General features: G+C 43.2%; 1 protein-coding gene across 1 annotated transcript; it reads right to left on the reverse strand.

Annotated features, from left to right (window-relative positions):
- Positions 1–1414: 1414 nt before the first annotated feature.
- Positions 1415–14477, reverse strand: mlycd (malonyl-CoA decarboxylase). The gene is made up of 5 exons (XM_030427059.1): positions 13854–14477; positions 9978–10090; positions 8481–8637; positions 7905–8057; positions 1415–2582 (listed from the first exon to the last, which is right to left on the reverse strand). Exons 1-5 carry the CDS (start codon positions 14397–14399, stop codon positions 2037–2039), a joined length of 1515 nt encoding a protein of 504 aa, XP_030282919.1. The 5' UTR covers positions 14400–14477; the 3' UTR covers positions 1415–2036.
- Positions 14478–17274: the final 2797 nt, after the last annotated feature.

Here is a 17274-nt window from a genome sequence, read left to right on the forward strand (position 1 = left end):
CACACACACACTTTCTTCTTCCAAAAAAAAAAAATGAAAAATGAAAGGATTGTCTGAATTACTGAATTATTTTTAGACGAGGCATGAATTTCCACATCAGACAGTTTCTAATCAATTTTAATCAGGTCTTTTGCCGCTTTTTTGGAAACTATTGGATCTAAGACGTGTCAGACAACGGAGCGGTGCAATATCGAACTTTGGCTGTGAATCCATTATCAACATGTGCTGGGCTGGAAATGTGACAAAACCGCAATCTGATTAGATACAAGTGAGGACTGGTCTAAGTACACACTGCGACGATGCGGGAGTGATCTGAATACTTGCTGCTGCATTTGTCTGGAAAAAGTTCAAACATATCCTTCGACGGAGCAGTGTGATCACAGATGTTTGACAGAATCAAACGTTGGCTCAGTCACAAAATGTTGACATGACATGTTCACTTTACATTCTTTTGAGCATGTTTTTATAAATAAACTCTCTTAAAACACATCAAAAGTGGACTTGATTAACACTTGATCGCATTTCTAAACCAATTAAAAGGTTTTATATGACAAAGGTGTGCATCAAAGGTGTGCTACTGAAAAAAGAAAAAAGTCATTACTTTCACAGTACGGCATGATATGTTTCTTAAAAAGTTCTTAATTAAAAGCTGCTGGACTTTTAAAATCGCTCTTTGGTCATGACCATCAGCTGTTCCTGGGCAAAGGTAACTGAAAAACAAGGCCTGTGTCATTCTTGTTTCCATGGCATTCAGCACAAAAGCGTGCATCATCCTCTGTTGTGAGGCGCCGTGACAGTGCCGCTCTTTTCCTCGTCCCCCGTACACATCTGAGCGCAGAGAGGTCGCCCATTGTCTCTGAGTATGTGCGGAGACACTCGCGCCGCCTGTCAAGGGCATCCTTTAAACAACTGTCCTTTTTTTATGCTTCTTTATTCTCCTCCCCCCCGTCTTCACGACCGAACACCATCAATCTCGCCATTTACTTTAACTTTATTTCTCACTCCATTAGTTTCTAGGACACCGAGCGGCACGGGTAGAGAGGAAAGGGAGGTGGTGGGGGAGGGGGGGAGATAGAGAACGTGAAAAAACGAAAAGAAAGTTTGGCTCCTAGGAGAGATAAAATGTAATTTCACAGTCAACTTGCTGTGATATATTATTTCACAACAATGGGGGTGTGGGCTGATATGAGCCCTGCTTGGCACCTGTACAGAGCAGTTAGAACATCAGCGATGGCTCTCTGGAGAGGTTGATTTTGTGTGTGTGTGTGTGTGTGTGTGTGTGTGTGATTTTTTTTTTTTTTTTGTCTAAATCACCTGAATGGAGGCACCAGGAGGGTCCAGCCCAGCGGATCAGAGTGAGCACAGTGGGCTGTAAAATATGAGCGGCGATGATACACAGCAGAAATAATTCCACTTTTGTTTAGAGTTATTTAATATTGAATAACATTTCCAGCCCATGATGTCATGCCTTTGTGTATCGAGCTTTAGAGGGAGTCAGGGTAACAGCAGGTGTAGAGGGGGGAAAAAAGACAGGCACAATCCAATATTCTCCCCTCCTTCAACGTGTTCGCAGTGAGACAGTTCAGCCCAAATGAAAGAATCTAAAACATCATTTATTCCAGTAGCTGCACTCCCTCGTCGCCGCCGCCTCACCATTACACACACTGTGATCCAGGAACACGGTAAAGCATTGATAGATGCCTCGTGCTTCATTAGCTCCAGTCTCTCAGCGTTGGAAGCACTTACACAGTATCAAACAGCTTCAACCAGAAACCCAATGAGGCAAAAAGCCTAACCTACGCACTACAAACAGAAGATGGGATGAGACGCGTCATGTGCCAAATGTTCCTATTTTAATTCAAAAACAAAATCAGCAAAATCAGTCTGTCAATTGGAGCTCCAGAGGCAGTTTTTTTTTTTTTTGATGAACGTGTCAAACATTAAAAACAAATTAAACAAAATACAGATCATAAGTCAATATATTATTGACATCAACTGCCATGTAACACGTCTGCGGGTGCATCCTCGTCCCTTTCTCACAATTTGCTGTTCTTCTGAAATTGGGACACCAGTCCAAGCACCTGCTCCGACGCCGTGATGACCTTATTCTGCAGGTACAGAGCACTGTTCTTAGATGTCTCGTTCAGGAAGTAGCGATAGTTCACCATGATGCCGCAGGAGTTTGCCACACCCCTGGGGCTGGTGTCTGCGTGCCAGTTGACCCGCCACATGGTGGCGCCGTTTTGCAGGTGGAAGTTGGCCACTGGATTCAGAGCGTAGCCACGTCTCTTCTCCCCGTATAGGTACCAGGCGCAGAGACGCATCAGGGCCGGCTCGAGGACTCGGGACAGCCGCTCAGAGTGCATCCACTCGCTGGTGCCGATCAGCTTGCGGAGGGCCTCGGTGGCCGGGGTCCCCGGGGCTGAGTCGGTGGCCTGTTCCACCTCCTTCCACTCCTGCTCGGAGAGGAGGTCAGAGCCCCGGCCCTCCTTCCTGTACTGGCTGAGCAGACCTTGGAGCCAGGAGGAGAAGCCCGGGATCGGAGACAGGCTGGAGAACTGGGACATGTGAGGGAACTCGCTCTGGAAGACATGAAGAGAGCGAGAGGGAGAGCGAGTTAAAGGTCAAATTGGTAACATCTTTATGTTGACAAATCAACATAAATATGATTGTTTTGTTTTTCTGTGTATGAATTCTGATAGCATCAACGTCTTGATAGTTGCCAGTCTGTGGGGGAAAAAAACAACGTAAAAATGGCTCAGTTCTACCATACACACCCAGCATACTGTAAGGTTAACTTTGACTAGCTAGCATGGAAGGGGTAAACTTTAGGGGTAAGCATTAGCAAGGCTAGGTATTGCAGCAGCTGGATACCGCTTGAGGGGGAAGATGATTTGAACAACAGCGGTGTTGAACATGAATGCAGTGGTAGGGGGGAGAAGGAATGCCACATTTAGTGGCTGATTGTTATCAACAACACCTTTAACCCTTCAACACATACTGTACTGTCTTTAGAAACACTCCGTCTCTTTTTCTGGGGTCAAAACGCACAAACTGTTTAAGCTCCTTGTTTTTGTAATGTTTTCCCCAAAATGTGTTTAGGGTCTTTTGAGACCTGACGTGTGAAAGACTGTGTGCAGGTAGCCGACAACAGCAGGTGACGTGTCACCAATACGGATGTTTGCTTACACAACAGTAACAGCCTGAGTGTCTGGGATATACTGCACAGCTTTTATGGATACTGGGGGGTCTTTTTGACGGGTCTAAAACTGAAGATAGGTCTGAAGCGAGTGCAGGTGAAGACTATGTTTTTATGTGAAGAGATCAGTCAGACAACAGAAGAAGAACGGGAGCACAAGTGTGACAATGCTCGCTCGGAGGTCATGAGCTTGACAGGAAAATTGCCGGTCTGCGTTTATTCTTTCATGAGTAAACTCAAAACTCATCTTTTCACACCAGCCTTCAACCTCACTCAGTCTCACTGAGCAGTCCTTCTCAGTCTAGTATATACATACAGTATACATATAGACTAGTGTACGTTACCCTATACCCTAAATACAGAAATAAAGACCTGGGGTGTGCAGCAATGTCTGGAAAAACACCCGTCATCATGGGTTTAACAAAGGTTTCTTTTTTTTTTTTTATATCCCGCATGTTGAAAGAATTTGAAGAATCATTTACATGCGTAAAGAAACACCTCAGCGCAGAACTGCCTCAGCCTGCTTTACCCGGCTTGACGAGAACAAAATTTAGGAGGAGCCGGGGCTGAGGAAACAGAGCAAACATGTAAAGAAACACAGATGAGAGGCGGCAGGGATTTGATCCCGACCAGAATGCAAAAGGGTAGCAGCTTCTCGACAGTGGGAATAAGGCGGATAAACACTCAACCTCGGTATCAAAACACAAAACAACACTTTTTATTTTTGCTGGTTTGCGCACAGGCTGCTGCTCTGGCCTTCAACTCCTCAGACAGAGACGGCATTACAAATCAACTCCATCGCTTCACGATCCTGCCCCGCTGATGGAGATGGATGATCCTTCCCTCCCTCTTATTCTGTCCTCCTCCTCCTCCTCAGTCCCCCGCACTCTCACCTTTAATACCCGTCCTCTTCTCTCACCCGCCTCTCCCCATGTCTCTTCTCGACCTCACACTCACTCACACACACACACACACACACGCACAAAACAGCCACCCACCCATCTCATAGGTTTTCTTCCACCCCACTAATCTCTCCTCTTCGCCAAAATCCTCCCCCTCATCTCGGCCCAGCTTCGCGCTCCGCCGTATGGGTTGATAAGTGACGGAGAGATGTGGCAAGAAGAGGAGCGAACGGAGGAACGGAGGAAAGTGGAAGTGTCAGACAACCCCTGGAGGGACGCACTGCTGTCCGCGTGCCTCGCTCTGCAACATTGTTTTCCCCGCATTTCTCCTCGATTTCGCCCTCCCGCTTCAAAAATTCAGCCTTCTCACTTTCCACGTCCGGCTCCATGTTTTCCCACTCCAACCTCGACTTTGTCTACACTAGGTGCTCCCTATGTTGAGAGTGGACAGGGCTACCAAAGAAAAGAAGGGAGTGGAAATAAGGACAGAGGGGGTAGGAAAGGTGAAAAGGGAAGGGGGGGGGGGAGGATATAGAGGAAAGGAAGGAGCCGTGCCAGAACTATGCTCTAGGGTCCAATCTACAAAGACAAGCAAGACCTCCTGCCTTCACCTTAAATCACGACGGTGACCTTTTCTTTTCCACTCTATCATCTATCCATCATCTCAGCGATCCCTCTGCGGCTGCGTAGCTCCTCTCTTCACCTTTAAGTAACATGGAGCCCGGTCAGAAAGCCGGGGCTGGTGCAGAATTCAACCGCGATTTAGTTTCGAGGAGCCTCGGGGCGCTGAACTTGCACTGTAGGGGTCAAGGGTTCGATTCCCACCAGGATCATAAAAAAATAATTGCACACATGGGGTGGTTTGGATGAAAGCGTCCAGTAAGGGTAGTTACATTTCCAAACAGTACTTTCTACTCCCCTACAAAGCACAAAATGCAGCAATTACATGCGCAGTCCCAACTGAGAGAAGACCAGAATCTGACTTTTTGGCATTAGTTTCATGGAAATCTTGGCCCCGGCTTGAGAATCTGCTCTAGAAGCTGGAGCTGAAGTTAACTTTATGCTAATTATATAAATGTTTGCAATTCATTTGATCTGTTTTTTTTATTGTTTTTTTTTACAGTGTTTTCAAATAGACAATCTGTTTCAGTAAGCATTTCACCATATTTCTTTTGTTGCCAGAAAAAATGTAAAAAAAATGAAAGCTCTGATGCATTTGCACAATTTATGCTGTACTGTAGGATATACGAGCCAGTGTTTTCCTGCGTTCACAGAGGCAGCTGCTAAAACTAAGCGAAGTTCGCTGTCTGATTGTTAGCTGCCAAAAGGTTGCACATCTGTTAACCGCACGCTACCCCCAGTTTCTGTTTACTTGCATGTTATTCAAATAATTCAGCGTGTCTCGGGGCAGTTGAATTACACACACCCTATGCACATGATTTTATGTGTAGTAAACAGATGTAAAATATTAATAAAGAGCTGTGGATCTGTGCATCTATCATTCCTGTAATTATTAGCCTGCAGAGTACGATTATGAATAGAGGATGCTATTCAATGTCAGAGAATGGCGATACAATACAATACATTCTTAGAGCATTTTCTTTGACATTTTACATGTATTCCCTGAAGTAAAAGTAGAGTGTTTCTGTATTTTCGGGGTATTATGTAGGTTATGTGGTAATAATAATGTTGAAACATGATCTGTAGTAACACCTCTGTGCTTTGTAAGTAAACAGACCCTTTAAAAAGTGGCATACTTTTTTTTCCTAAGATTTTCTTGGCATTAGAAAGACAGCAAAGAAGCCGGTATACAAAGTTGGCAGACCTCTTGATGAAGACAACACCCCCCATCTGTGAGGCTTTTACAATGTAGTGCCATATAACCGACTTTTCAACCTTTGACACAAATCACACTAATGCTTAAGTGAAAAACACAAAACAGTATCTGTTGAGCTCAATGAACTGTATTGTTGCCATTTATAAAAACGTCCGTAAGTGAAAAGTCATGTCAACAGTCCTGTTGTTCGAATAACTAAAGTGGAAGAAGCTGAAAGCTTCAAAAAACCCTTATTTGTATGAGGATGCACTATAAAGTGCTCCCATCTGTTGGGTAGAGTGCTCCATTCAACGTTCCAATTATTAACAAGTGCTAGACGAGTGGCCCAGCATGAAGGGTTCTTCTGCGCTTATTGAGAGGGATGGATGAGTTTGGATTATTGCCCGTCTAGTGGCTACTGCTCTGATTATGTGTGTGCATTGAGCAAATACATTCACACTCGAGCCTCAGCTCACATTTACATGTACTACAAGTTCACGCAGGAGATTTATGATTCAGCACTGAGGCAAAAAGAATTTTAACAAGGAATTTTTGAACAGTGATCAAACAGAAATCTTCACATATTTCTGTAAGGGATGCCGCTGTGCCACACCTGAAGGCTACTATATAGCCTCGTATAACTGAAGTCTGCACATGAGTTATGATGAGGGAAACATCTTGTTTGGGTAGGAGACAAACTTTTTGCACATACACCATAGAAGAGGAGCTGAGGAGCTACAGCTGTATCTGTGTCCTGCATTGCCTCAACATGAGGTGTTCTTATCTCGCTATAATGCCACAGGGTGGTTTTATAGCTTCACTGATATGACTGGGTACTTAGTGGTATTTTAGAAAACAGAAGTTTACATAACCTTGCCTCCTCTGTGACCTTACAGAATGCCTGACCTCAGATTTACCCAGGCCAAAGCTTTAGTGGAATTCAAATAACTTTTCTATGACAGTTCTTTAAAATGCCGTTGACTCCAATTTCAAAACAGTTTAATAAGCAAGAAAATGACCAGAATATTTGTTTATTCAAGACCTTTGGTATTTCAATCACACAATGTGATTTTGGGGTATATGGATAAAATAAACTTGACTTGAGTTTAAAGTCAAAATTATTTAAAATATAGCAAGCGACAGTGTCACTTTAAGCCACCATAACAACCCCATATACAAACTCTATACACGGACACTGACAGCTACCAAAGGTATTTCTTAAATGGCACACTGATCACATTTTTATGTGGACAAATCTTATTTTTTTAAATAATACATCTGCAGAAGCTTGTAGAAAGGTGCAGGACAAAAGAGTCTCTTTTCCTTAAAACCATAATAATAAATGTGTTCACTAATCAAAATCTTTAATTATTTTGTTGGGTCCAAAATTATTGTTTTGTTTATCTTTTTGTTTCGTCACTGGCTGTATATTATCAATAACACCTTTTCATCAAATGTGCGTTTTGGTCTATAGTGACGCAGACGCCCACGCTCACCTCCAAACTGGGTCTTATCGCTGTACGTAGCATCGTCTGTAAATGTTCACTTGGATTGTGTTTTTTTGATACTGTGGAGCATTTTGAGTTTGTACATTGATGGAATGGATGCTATTTTTAGAAAGATAAACGGTCATTGAAAGTACAACGATGGAAAAGAGAGGCAAAAACTTCTGCAGACAGTGTCTCGATAAGAATCCCGATAAAACGGTCACGTGGAATGTGTTTTCAGGCGTATAAGTAGTGCTTTGCGCTTTGCATGTAGGTACAGAAGACTTTCGAAACTGTTTGAAACCAAGAATACTGCAGCTCTCATTCTACAAAAGATGAAGATGTGATCATTTCTCCAGCTCCCACAACAAATAATAACAAAACAAAATAAATGTAAATTGCATTTCTGGATGCGACGCTTAAAAGACCATGCACGGTCCTTCGACCAACTTTTTGCTGACAGATGTGCTACACTTCATCCCCCATCCCACGGCACTCACCTGTAGTTCTCGCACCACCCTCTTGATGAGGTAGTTTCCCAGCTCCACCCCTTGCAGACCGGCCTGGGTGGAGGAGATGGAGTAGAAGATGGCTGCATTTACCTTGTTGACATCCTCCTCGGAGTGGAGTGAGGCAAACTCACGGACGATGCTCTGAGAGGAAAAACACACATTTCGTTGTGTCACAGACAAATTCCACGCCACTCATCCAGATACAAGCCCTTTCCTCTCAGCTTCATAGCTGGAGCCAAAGCAGGAGTCTCGTGTAGGTATTTCAAGAGCTGCTGAGGCAAGACTGTGGATAATGCTGCACTATTTCACACCGTGGAATGTTTCAGTGTTGTCAAAAACACCTTCTCCTCACTGTAAATGCCAAGAGAAATAAGTCAGCGGTGTGGAGGTTACTCCTGCGGGGATATGCAGTTTAAAGGCCTCTGTATTGTTTCTCACACAGCAATAATCCATTTGTCATCTGAGGGAAGGAACAAAATAGTAAATCCCAGATGTTTAACTATCCTCCGTGGTGTGTTAAAGTGAGACAAACCATCACAACAGCCTGCAGCTATTGCTTCTAACCTGAATGTTATCGGAGATGTCTTCAGTGAGGGCAACATGTAGCACAACCAGGGGTTCTCCCGGCATGGCGGCGTGGGTGAAGGCATAACAGCGGCGGTACGGCCCCACTCTGCGCTTCAGGTCGGTCCAGTTCCTCACGGGGTGCACCGCCTCGTACCTGGAAGAGGGTCCTAGAGTTACTCTTTCAGTTTTTAAATTAACCCTTTTCTAAGCCCCGCCCCCATCGTTACTGTTGCTCCACCTCCTCAGCTACATTAACTTGAGACTCACGTACAGTTAAAAGTCAGGACAAGGGCAGCTTAACTCCGAGTCCTTAACTTCACACAGAGGAGACAAAGGCAAAGTCTCATTTACATCCCATTTTTCTCCCAACTGTCCGATTTTATTAGCTGTAGCTTGCTAGCTAATTCAGCGAACGTTAGCTTCAGGAGCTGGTTTAAACGCCATCTATGGATGACATTTTAATGTGTCAAGCTAACTTGTTTTAAAACAAGCAACCTCTGAAATTTGTTGTAGATATATGCTGCATGGATGACAGCGTGCTTAAACTGCGGATGGCAGCGTGAAGCTATAGTTAGATTGAGCATAATAAGAGTCTTGCTAAATTCCACATTTTAACCGGCATTAGACAACTTCTTTGCTTTGACTCATCATTCTGAAAAAACTTGCTTTCACGCTACTATCCTGTTCGCCACTGGGCTCCATTTTTCAAAAAAAAAAAAAGTACGGTTGAATTACGGCACGCAGAAACGACCTCAGCCATTGGCCAACCAAAACAGAAAGAGACATTGTATTCCCCGGTCGCTATCCCCATCAATGGTAAAAGAACTGGAAAACTGAAAACTCTACGCTCCAAAAGGAAAAAAGCCGCGCCGATGGAGGAGGCAAAGAAGGCGAAGAGGTAGAGCGATAGAAACCGAGCTAAAACAAGAGATAACAGGCGGGCATTCACTCAACGGGGAGTGCCGGTGTTGTGTCGGAGTCTGTTCCCTCACTGATATGCGTTCCCCTCTACCACCAGGAGCATGAGACGGTTAAAACCTGGCAAGCTTTCTACTAGACCGGGACGTAACAAAACCTGCCAACTTCTTCATCAACCTAGTGTTGCGCTCTGAGTCACATTGGGATTCCCACTGTTTTCTCTTCGCTTTGGACTGTAGCCAGTTTGCAGGTAGTAGTCTGGCTACTGGCTTCCTTTGCAGCAGCGGTAACAACACAGGAAAACACGGGGGGGGGGGGGGGGGGGGGGGGGGGGGAGAAAGTTGAAACGTTGTATGTTTCTGCTTTAAATCTAACATAACCTTGTATCGTTGTTTAGTATACAGGGTTCAGATGTGTGCCTTCAAGATTGTGGTTACAGGCTCAAGTTCCATTCAATTTTCATACAGTGCTGCATCATTTGTATGCAAGAAAAGAAAATCTGATGAAATGAGAGCGAGAGAGAGAGGTAGAGGAAAAAAAACACAGATGTGAGGGAGCATGAATAAATGCCCTTACTGGCTGATTTTCTGCAGGATCTCGCAGGGGGACTGCCAGGTGATTCTCTCCAGATGGAGCAGGCCTACAGAGAACCACTCAGAAAGCAAACTCTTCAAAGTGCCGTTCAGGTCCTTGGAGAGAAACAAAAGGTGAGAGTTTAGAATTTACATCCACATCCAACCGATAATAGAAAATACGCCACATTCTGCCTCTTGGCAGCCAGTCTGTGGGGAAAATAAAAGAAGGAACGATATATGATATGAATAAAACACTGGTATGGGGGAAACTCCTGCAAGAAATGGCTACTTACTGGGGCCATGGAAGCATGTTGGTCATTTTATTGGGATTTTATAAAGAACAAACTAATCTAATGCATTAACTGGACACTGCAGCTTTCATATGACTACATAAGAACAGGATGAACGCAAAGCCTCACGACCTCCTTTATTGAGTCACCACACAAGCGCTGCCTCGCTGACTGACAGCGAAGTTGCCTGAGCTTTTCCGTGGGTTATAAAAATATTCCATATCGGTATCTCACACACTGTGCACGGTCCCCTGGATATCTGTGTGCCGTCTGAATGTTTTCACATTACGTGTAGAGATTCGTTTGAACCTGCGATGGGTGTAGACGTGGCACTTCAATAAACAATTTGCCATTTCAAAGCAGGCTTGTCCTCCCGCAAAAAGGTCAGACCTCATTTAAAGCAAATCTCCTGCAAACACACAAAAGGAAGCGCAGGCGGAGCACATGCGCAGACACACAAATACCACTTATATTGGCTGCTCCGTGGGGTGGCTTCACTTCGGGCTTACTTTAATGCCCGCTTGTCAGTCATAATAACGGCTAATACAAACAAGCTCAAACAGAGTCGCGGTACAAAAGCCACCCGCTGAAGTTCTCCGCGAGCAAACCAAAACTGACAAAACTTGGAATTCTCCCTCACACATATGCATCAGGCGCTGCATTATTCAGCTCTACGGTTGAGAGGTTTCACGCTGGAAGATTCTGTTGAGCGGGGAGCGAATCAAAAGTAAGCCTCGGAGAAAGAAAAAGTTCAGCAGAACTTCGCATGCGGCAGTGTTTGTATGCTGCACATGTTCACTTCGCAAACCGCCCGCCTGAGGTGGAATAATCTACGATGGCCGATAATCCCAGCCCCTACATTTCTGTTGGGGGAGAAGACGAAGAAAAAAAAAATGGCAGCACATCAACAACCCCTGAGAGTGCAGCTGCTGCCCTAGGTAGCCAATTCTTACTCACACAAAGGGAAGGCCAAACTGAGATGTGTTGCCATTGACCCGGCAGAAGATGAAGTCTTTTGAAATGGGACTTGCATTCGAAGCCTGAGGTTAGGAGGGAGTTGAAGGACGGGAAAAGAAGAAAATCCTGCACTCCATTGGAAAGAAAATGAAGCAACACTTTTTGACATTGTGCCGGTGTGGCAAGGCGCTGATGTTGCAGCTGATACATTGAGCTACAATGTGATTATATGGAGACCGCAGTGCCTGGAAAGAACGAAATGTCTATCCAAGGCTGATGACCACACTGCTCAAGTGTCGACAGGTCAATCTCCGTGATTGTTGCCAGAACCTTTAGTCCAGTCGGCTTAATGCCACTGGCGAGCCTGGAAAGTCCATCTGTGGGAGGGAGGAGGAGGGAGGCACACTGATACTTTGTAAAATCCAAAGCGGCCAAAATGACATCTCTGACTTGTCTTTACATCTTTTATCCACTCAGTTTATGGACAGGCGAACAAGAAACAAGAATGAAAGGCCCGGAGGTAGACAGAGTGAGAAGGAACATCAAAAATCAATTATCCAACAAAGAGAGACAAATCTAGCATCGAATTTAAAGTGACACTCCTCCGAGAAATGCAGTAGCTACAGCACTGTGAAATCCAAACTTCCATTGCTTTAGTCATTTTAGAAATTCAACCTCCCCCCCCCCCCTCCACGTTTCAGTGTTCCTTTTGAATATCCTCTGCCATGCATGTGTGCTCAACACCTGTAGTAAAAAAAACAAAAAAAAACGACCTTTTCCCATTCTTAGCGCAATCAATCCTGGCAATAACAACAAGAAAAGATTGCTGTGCGCCGCTAAGACCAAGGTGGTCAACACTCCATAGGTAGCTTAGACCTTTGTAAGCTACAAAAGGTCTCAGTGGGCCTCTGTTATTGGGATTAAATGCATCTGAACCACCTCTCGGCAGGAATAAAATAGATTTTGAGCAGGAGAGAAGAGGCTCTTAGTCGTCTGGCGATAGTGCTGTCAGGTTCTTTGAAAATCAGAGTACGGTCTATATATAGCCTGCAAGCTTCTGTAACTTCTTGATTTCATAAATGCTGAACCAAAAGAGGCGTGACGGGACGCATCCTGACTCCAACGTAGACATAAAGCCAACATGAGGAGTACAAACCAGACTGATGGTTAACAAGCATAGACTTCAGCAAAAAGGATAATTTCCCCCTAAAATGAAAATTCAGTCATTCCCTGTTCATCCGCGCGCCGATGGAAAGTCAGGTGAAGTTTCGTAGTCTGTTAAACATTTCTGGAGCTTCATCGACAAAACAGTGTTGCAGCATTTTCATAAACAACTGAAGTAGATGGCGACTTGTTCTTAACAAAAAACAAAACATGAAACATGCAGCCCCAGTCTCCTGAAGCACCGCCTTTATTTACACTCTTTGGCGCTCAGTCTGGCTCGTGCAGCCACTTCAGATGGGTTTGAAAATGTCACAATTACGAAAACAATCGCTAGTTGCAGCGCAAAATAAAACATAAGGTGTCACACATTTAACTGCCTTCTGTTGCGCATATATTACAAGTACATAAATATAAAATCACTGGTTGGAAAAAAAGGACTAGCTGAACATGCACCTAGTGACCTTTGTTTAGGGGATGCACCTGTGAAGACAGTAGCGGGAAATGCTAGCCTGTAAAAACGAAGAAGCCCGAGAAATGGGTGAGCAAGTTTTAATATCAGTCATCTACGGTTCATTATGCACTCTGCGTCTGCCTCCGAAACCTGATTTAAAAGAAAGGTCACAGGCGCTAATAACACACAGTGCTCATTTGAATACTCATACAAATTAATTGTACAGAAATAATAAGACAGCAGGCTCTCTATCCAAAAAATAATCAGCGCTTATTCCGAGGTTTGCACAGAGACTCCTACGCTCTAGCGCTGAACTGCATTGAAAACTGTAACTCGATTTGACCGAACATGAATGACAGCGCAATAAAGTAAATGAGACTCCAGGAGCCACGTCTGTGCGATGGAAAATGCAAACGTTTTGGTTTTTTAATCCGGCTGCCTTTTCTTTCAATCTTATGTTCACTTTGTCTTCAAAACACTCGTTACATGCCCGATTCATATTCTGCTCTTTCACCTGGTTGCTGCAGCAGAGTAGCCCCAGCCCTTTCGTGTATGGAGTGCAATATTGTCACAGGGTCTATTTTAACACAACAGTTTATCTTAAGGAAGACCTGAAAATGAGCTCCAAGCAACTAAAATAGATTATTAAAATTCCTCATATCTTAGAATGATTTGCAGATGAGCCTGCAGATATTAGGAACTTTAAAAATCTATTTTAGTTCATTAAGCTAGGCATGGGGTAAACTGGGGCAAAGGTAACAGCCACTCAAGATGTGATGAAATGTGAGCCATGTGATGGGGGCAAAGCAAAGGGGGGCAGTTAATGCCTCTGTGTGCCTCAGTGTTAGTTATGTGAGCAGCTACACTGCTAATGCAGTTAAATCACACACCACACACACACACACAATATCCAAACATTCAGCTACTCAGACAACAGTGGCAAACGCCTAAACGCGAACGGCACTGTTTGACCCATGCGAGCACCCGTAGAAAATGTAAACAAACGTTTTTTTACCCTGATATGTGGGCTCTCGCTAGCTTTGGTTGAGATTATTTCAAGCACGTCGGCTCGGAGGTCCACCAGAAACTTCACTCCTCCCTCGACTCTGCTAATGTGGTTAAGCAACTGTTTGTATCGGGGTGTCAAGCTGTACCGCAGCCTGTCTTCAACTTGCAAAATGGTCGCCAAGTCTCGGAGCTGAGTGTCCAACAGCTTCGCGGCGAGCTCCGAGACGCCTTTGTGGTCCACTCCGAAGTCCTGAGACAGCCTCGTCAGGACACCGAGTTTGTCCTCCTTGTTCAGACTGTTGTAGAAGTGCATAAAGTCCAAGCTGTTGGACTCGGGAGGAGGGGGGGATTTGTCTCTCGTCTCGTATGTGGGTAAAGGTGCAACGACCCTCGCCAGTATCTCCTCCATGCTCGTGACACTACCGCGGACTGGGGTCGAGTACCGGCGCCAAACGCTGACGTCCGAGAACCCGAGAGCCACTTTTAGGACAGTCCGGTGTCGCCAGCACCTCACACTGCTGCGAAAAGCCCAGATTACAGGGTGGGATATCATCGCCGGGAGGGAGCTCAGCTGTCTGTTTGGAACCTGCGACCAGTGAACACAGAGGAGGCGAACCACTTCCGGGTTTATTAAAGAGACAGTACAGCTGTTATGGACTGGAGGTCCGTCACAGGTGTATTACAACATGTAAGAGGGTCAATCATACAGAACTTTATCTATTTGATAAAAATCACATGGCCTTAATATTAAATGTTAAGGATAGGTCGTGATACCCAATTTATATCTTGATATTCTGAAATATCACAATATTTTTGACTGTGACACTATCTCAGGATGACTGTTGGTACTTTAACAGAATTTTAACACCCAAAGATATATTAATAATCATCCATAATGTGGATTTAATAGCTACTGCGTAAAGGCAAATATTAGAGTCCATGTATAAACTCACATGTGCACTAGATAAAATTAGTTGGGGATTTTGGGATATGGGTGCATATCTGCATATGCATGGATATGCAATAAAAGTGAAATTAACAGTGTTGCGTTATTTTGGGGGGCCAAAAAAATTCACAAAACAGAATATGACATTTCCAATATGTCACAGATTAAACAATCAAGTGAAAAATTTAAATATCCAAATATAACAAACTAATTTTAAGTAGTGTAAATTGCAGGATATTGGTCTATAATGTTCATTCTTTAAATCGGATATGTAATCAGTATTAAACCTTTTTTTAACTGCTGCTGATTCAGACATTCTGTTTTAGTGGGTTTCTTTGTTAACATTTTATGTCTTTATCAAATCCATTCATTTTTAGCAATTCATGGTTTTGTTATCATCTGCTCACACTGAGAACTGAACTGACTGTTGGTAAAGTTATGTTTTAAGGATGTTGTAGAATAAACTCTTATTTGTAAATCTGATTTCCTTACTTTCATGTGTTAGTTGTTGCGCTGACATGTGTTTGTTCCATGATTCGTGACCTGTAAACAGAACAACAGTTTGGTCACCGTGATATGAAAACCTAAAGGTCCACAGAGGACTTATAAGGGAAGCTTTGTTTCCAGTGACCATTTAATGACTTATACACAATACCCAAGAGTTAAATATGTAGGGAGTTGCTGTTGCCTATTATTCAATCATTTGTATCTGCTTGATAGAAAGACAATGATGATCTATGTTTTTCTTAATGGGTACATTCTCTGTGAACATCATATCATAAAAAACAATGGGCAACCACAATCCAGAAATCAATACATCAAATTTGAATTCAGCTTTTTCTGACCATATTTCTCTGCAACTGATACATCAAAAATCTCAAAAGTTATATAGACAATAATATACACCTCTCTCTATCTCTACCGTCCTCTTTTGTAATAGATATTTTTACAAACATTTTCTCTGTGTGTTCAGGTGAAATCAGTGCTCTGCATGGTTGAAAAATGGCCAAGCAGCACAGTAAGAGGTCATGCACAGGATCAGGGCTTTCTGACAGTGCAAACCTTTTTCATTCTAACCTCCATGTCCTCGACAATCTGCAGATCATAACCTCTTAAACAAATTTTTTGAAAGCTATTTCTTCTCTGTGTCTCTGACAAAACAAAACATTTTCAACCACCACATTTTATGAATTCAGTTTATGTTAAAGCATTTCATGGATTCCCTTCAAGATTTGTCCAACAGCTTGCCATGAATACTCTCATCTGATTTCACAATTGAGCCATATGTTCATGAGAACATACTGAGACTCGAGATCGTCCATATTGATGGCAGGTCTCAGAACATAAACAAAGTGTATGGATGACATTACTTTAATTGTGATATGTTACATTGAACACAAGCATTAACAGACAACATGAATGAAAAAAAGCCCTTTCAATACTGCAGTTAGTTTTTGGAAAGATTGCGAATCCCAATCATTGATTCTGTTCTTGTTCTTGTTTAACATTTGTGTAACAGGAAACATGCATTTGAAAGAAATGAATGAGAATGACTTATAGCGTAATATCACTCACTCACTAGATAAATGAGTGAAGGGAAAACAATAAGACAGTAATGATGCAGGCACCACCATTTTTATGTCAGCGCTGAATAATTTGGCTCATATTTGATGGAGAACAGCCGCGGGATGACAGACTAGATGCGTTATTTATGGTTTGTCAGATCAGAAATGTCTTTAAACCGGCAGGAAACATTTATTGATTGCACTTTCAATACCTCTATGCTGCTTTAATGGCCCCGAGTTGTCTCTGTCATCAGCCTCAGACACCTCGCTGAGCAACTGTAGTCTGAGGTTTTAATGTATTTACCACAGGCATCTCCAGGCTTGCCTCTCATCGTCTACTGCCACTGTGAAATTCTCTCTGGATCACGTATCTGGACTTTATGTGTTTTATTTCTTCCTTTGAGAATACAGTAGAGAAACTGCACTGACAACCCTCTGCAGTCCGTCTTAGTGGACCTCTGTGGAAACACACTCGCCGTTATTGCTTCTGTCTCAAGTGCTTTTCCACTGTAAGTCAAATCCTCTTCTCCACCGGAATCCCTCATCTGAGTTAAAAGCATAGATCACCTGTCTTTGTCGTTGTGTGGCAATGTCTGAACTACCCTGCTGTGGAAGAGTTCGTACAAGGTGCGACGACCTTTTCATGCCCCTTTTATCTTTCAATGTTCACATTTTGAAAAAAATAAATAAAAGTGATTCAAGTGTTTAAATATCTGTTATAGTTACCACATATAATAGATTAGGTCATAAGGAACCAATAGGCAAAAACAGTGAATTTATTCTTTTAATGAAGAACTTTGAAATAGTCTAAGTATATTCATTCTCACAAGAAGACAGCATGTTGCCTATTACTGTAATTTAATTTAATCTCAAATAACATTTATAATGATTAATTATTCGTTGTAGTATCAAACAAT

This window comes from Sparus aurata, chromosome 8 (assembly GCF_900880675.1).
Source record: "Sparus aurata chromosome 8, fSpaAur1.1, whole genome shotgun sequence".
Lineage (NCBI taxonomy): Eukaryota > Metazoa > Chordata > Actinopteri > Spariformes > Sparidae > Sparus > Sparus aurata.

What these genes read in the sequence shown, in the direction of transcription:
- mlycd (XM_030427059.1), bottom strand. Translation starts at nt 14,399, where the DNA reads ATGATATCCCACCCTGTAATCTGGGCTTTTCGCAGCAGTGTGAGGTGC. An exon ending in GCGAGAGCCCACATATCAGG is followed by an intron (nt 10,091 to 13,853) that starts GTAAAAAAACGT and finishes TTTCTCTCCAAG; the next exon opens with GACCTGAACGGCACTTTGAA. An exon ending in GGGTGGTGCGAGAACTACAG is followed by an intron (nt 2,583 to 7,904) that starts GTGAGTGCCGTG and finishes CATGTCTTCCAG; the next exon opens with AGCGAGTTCCCTCACATGTC.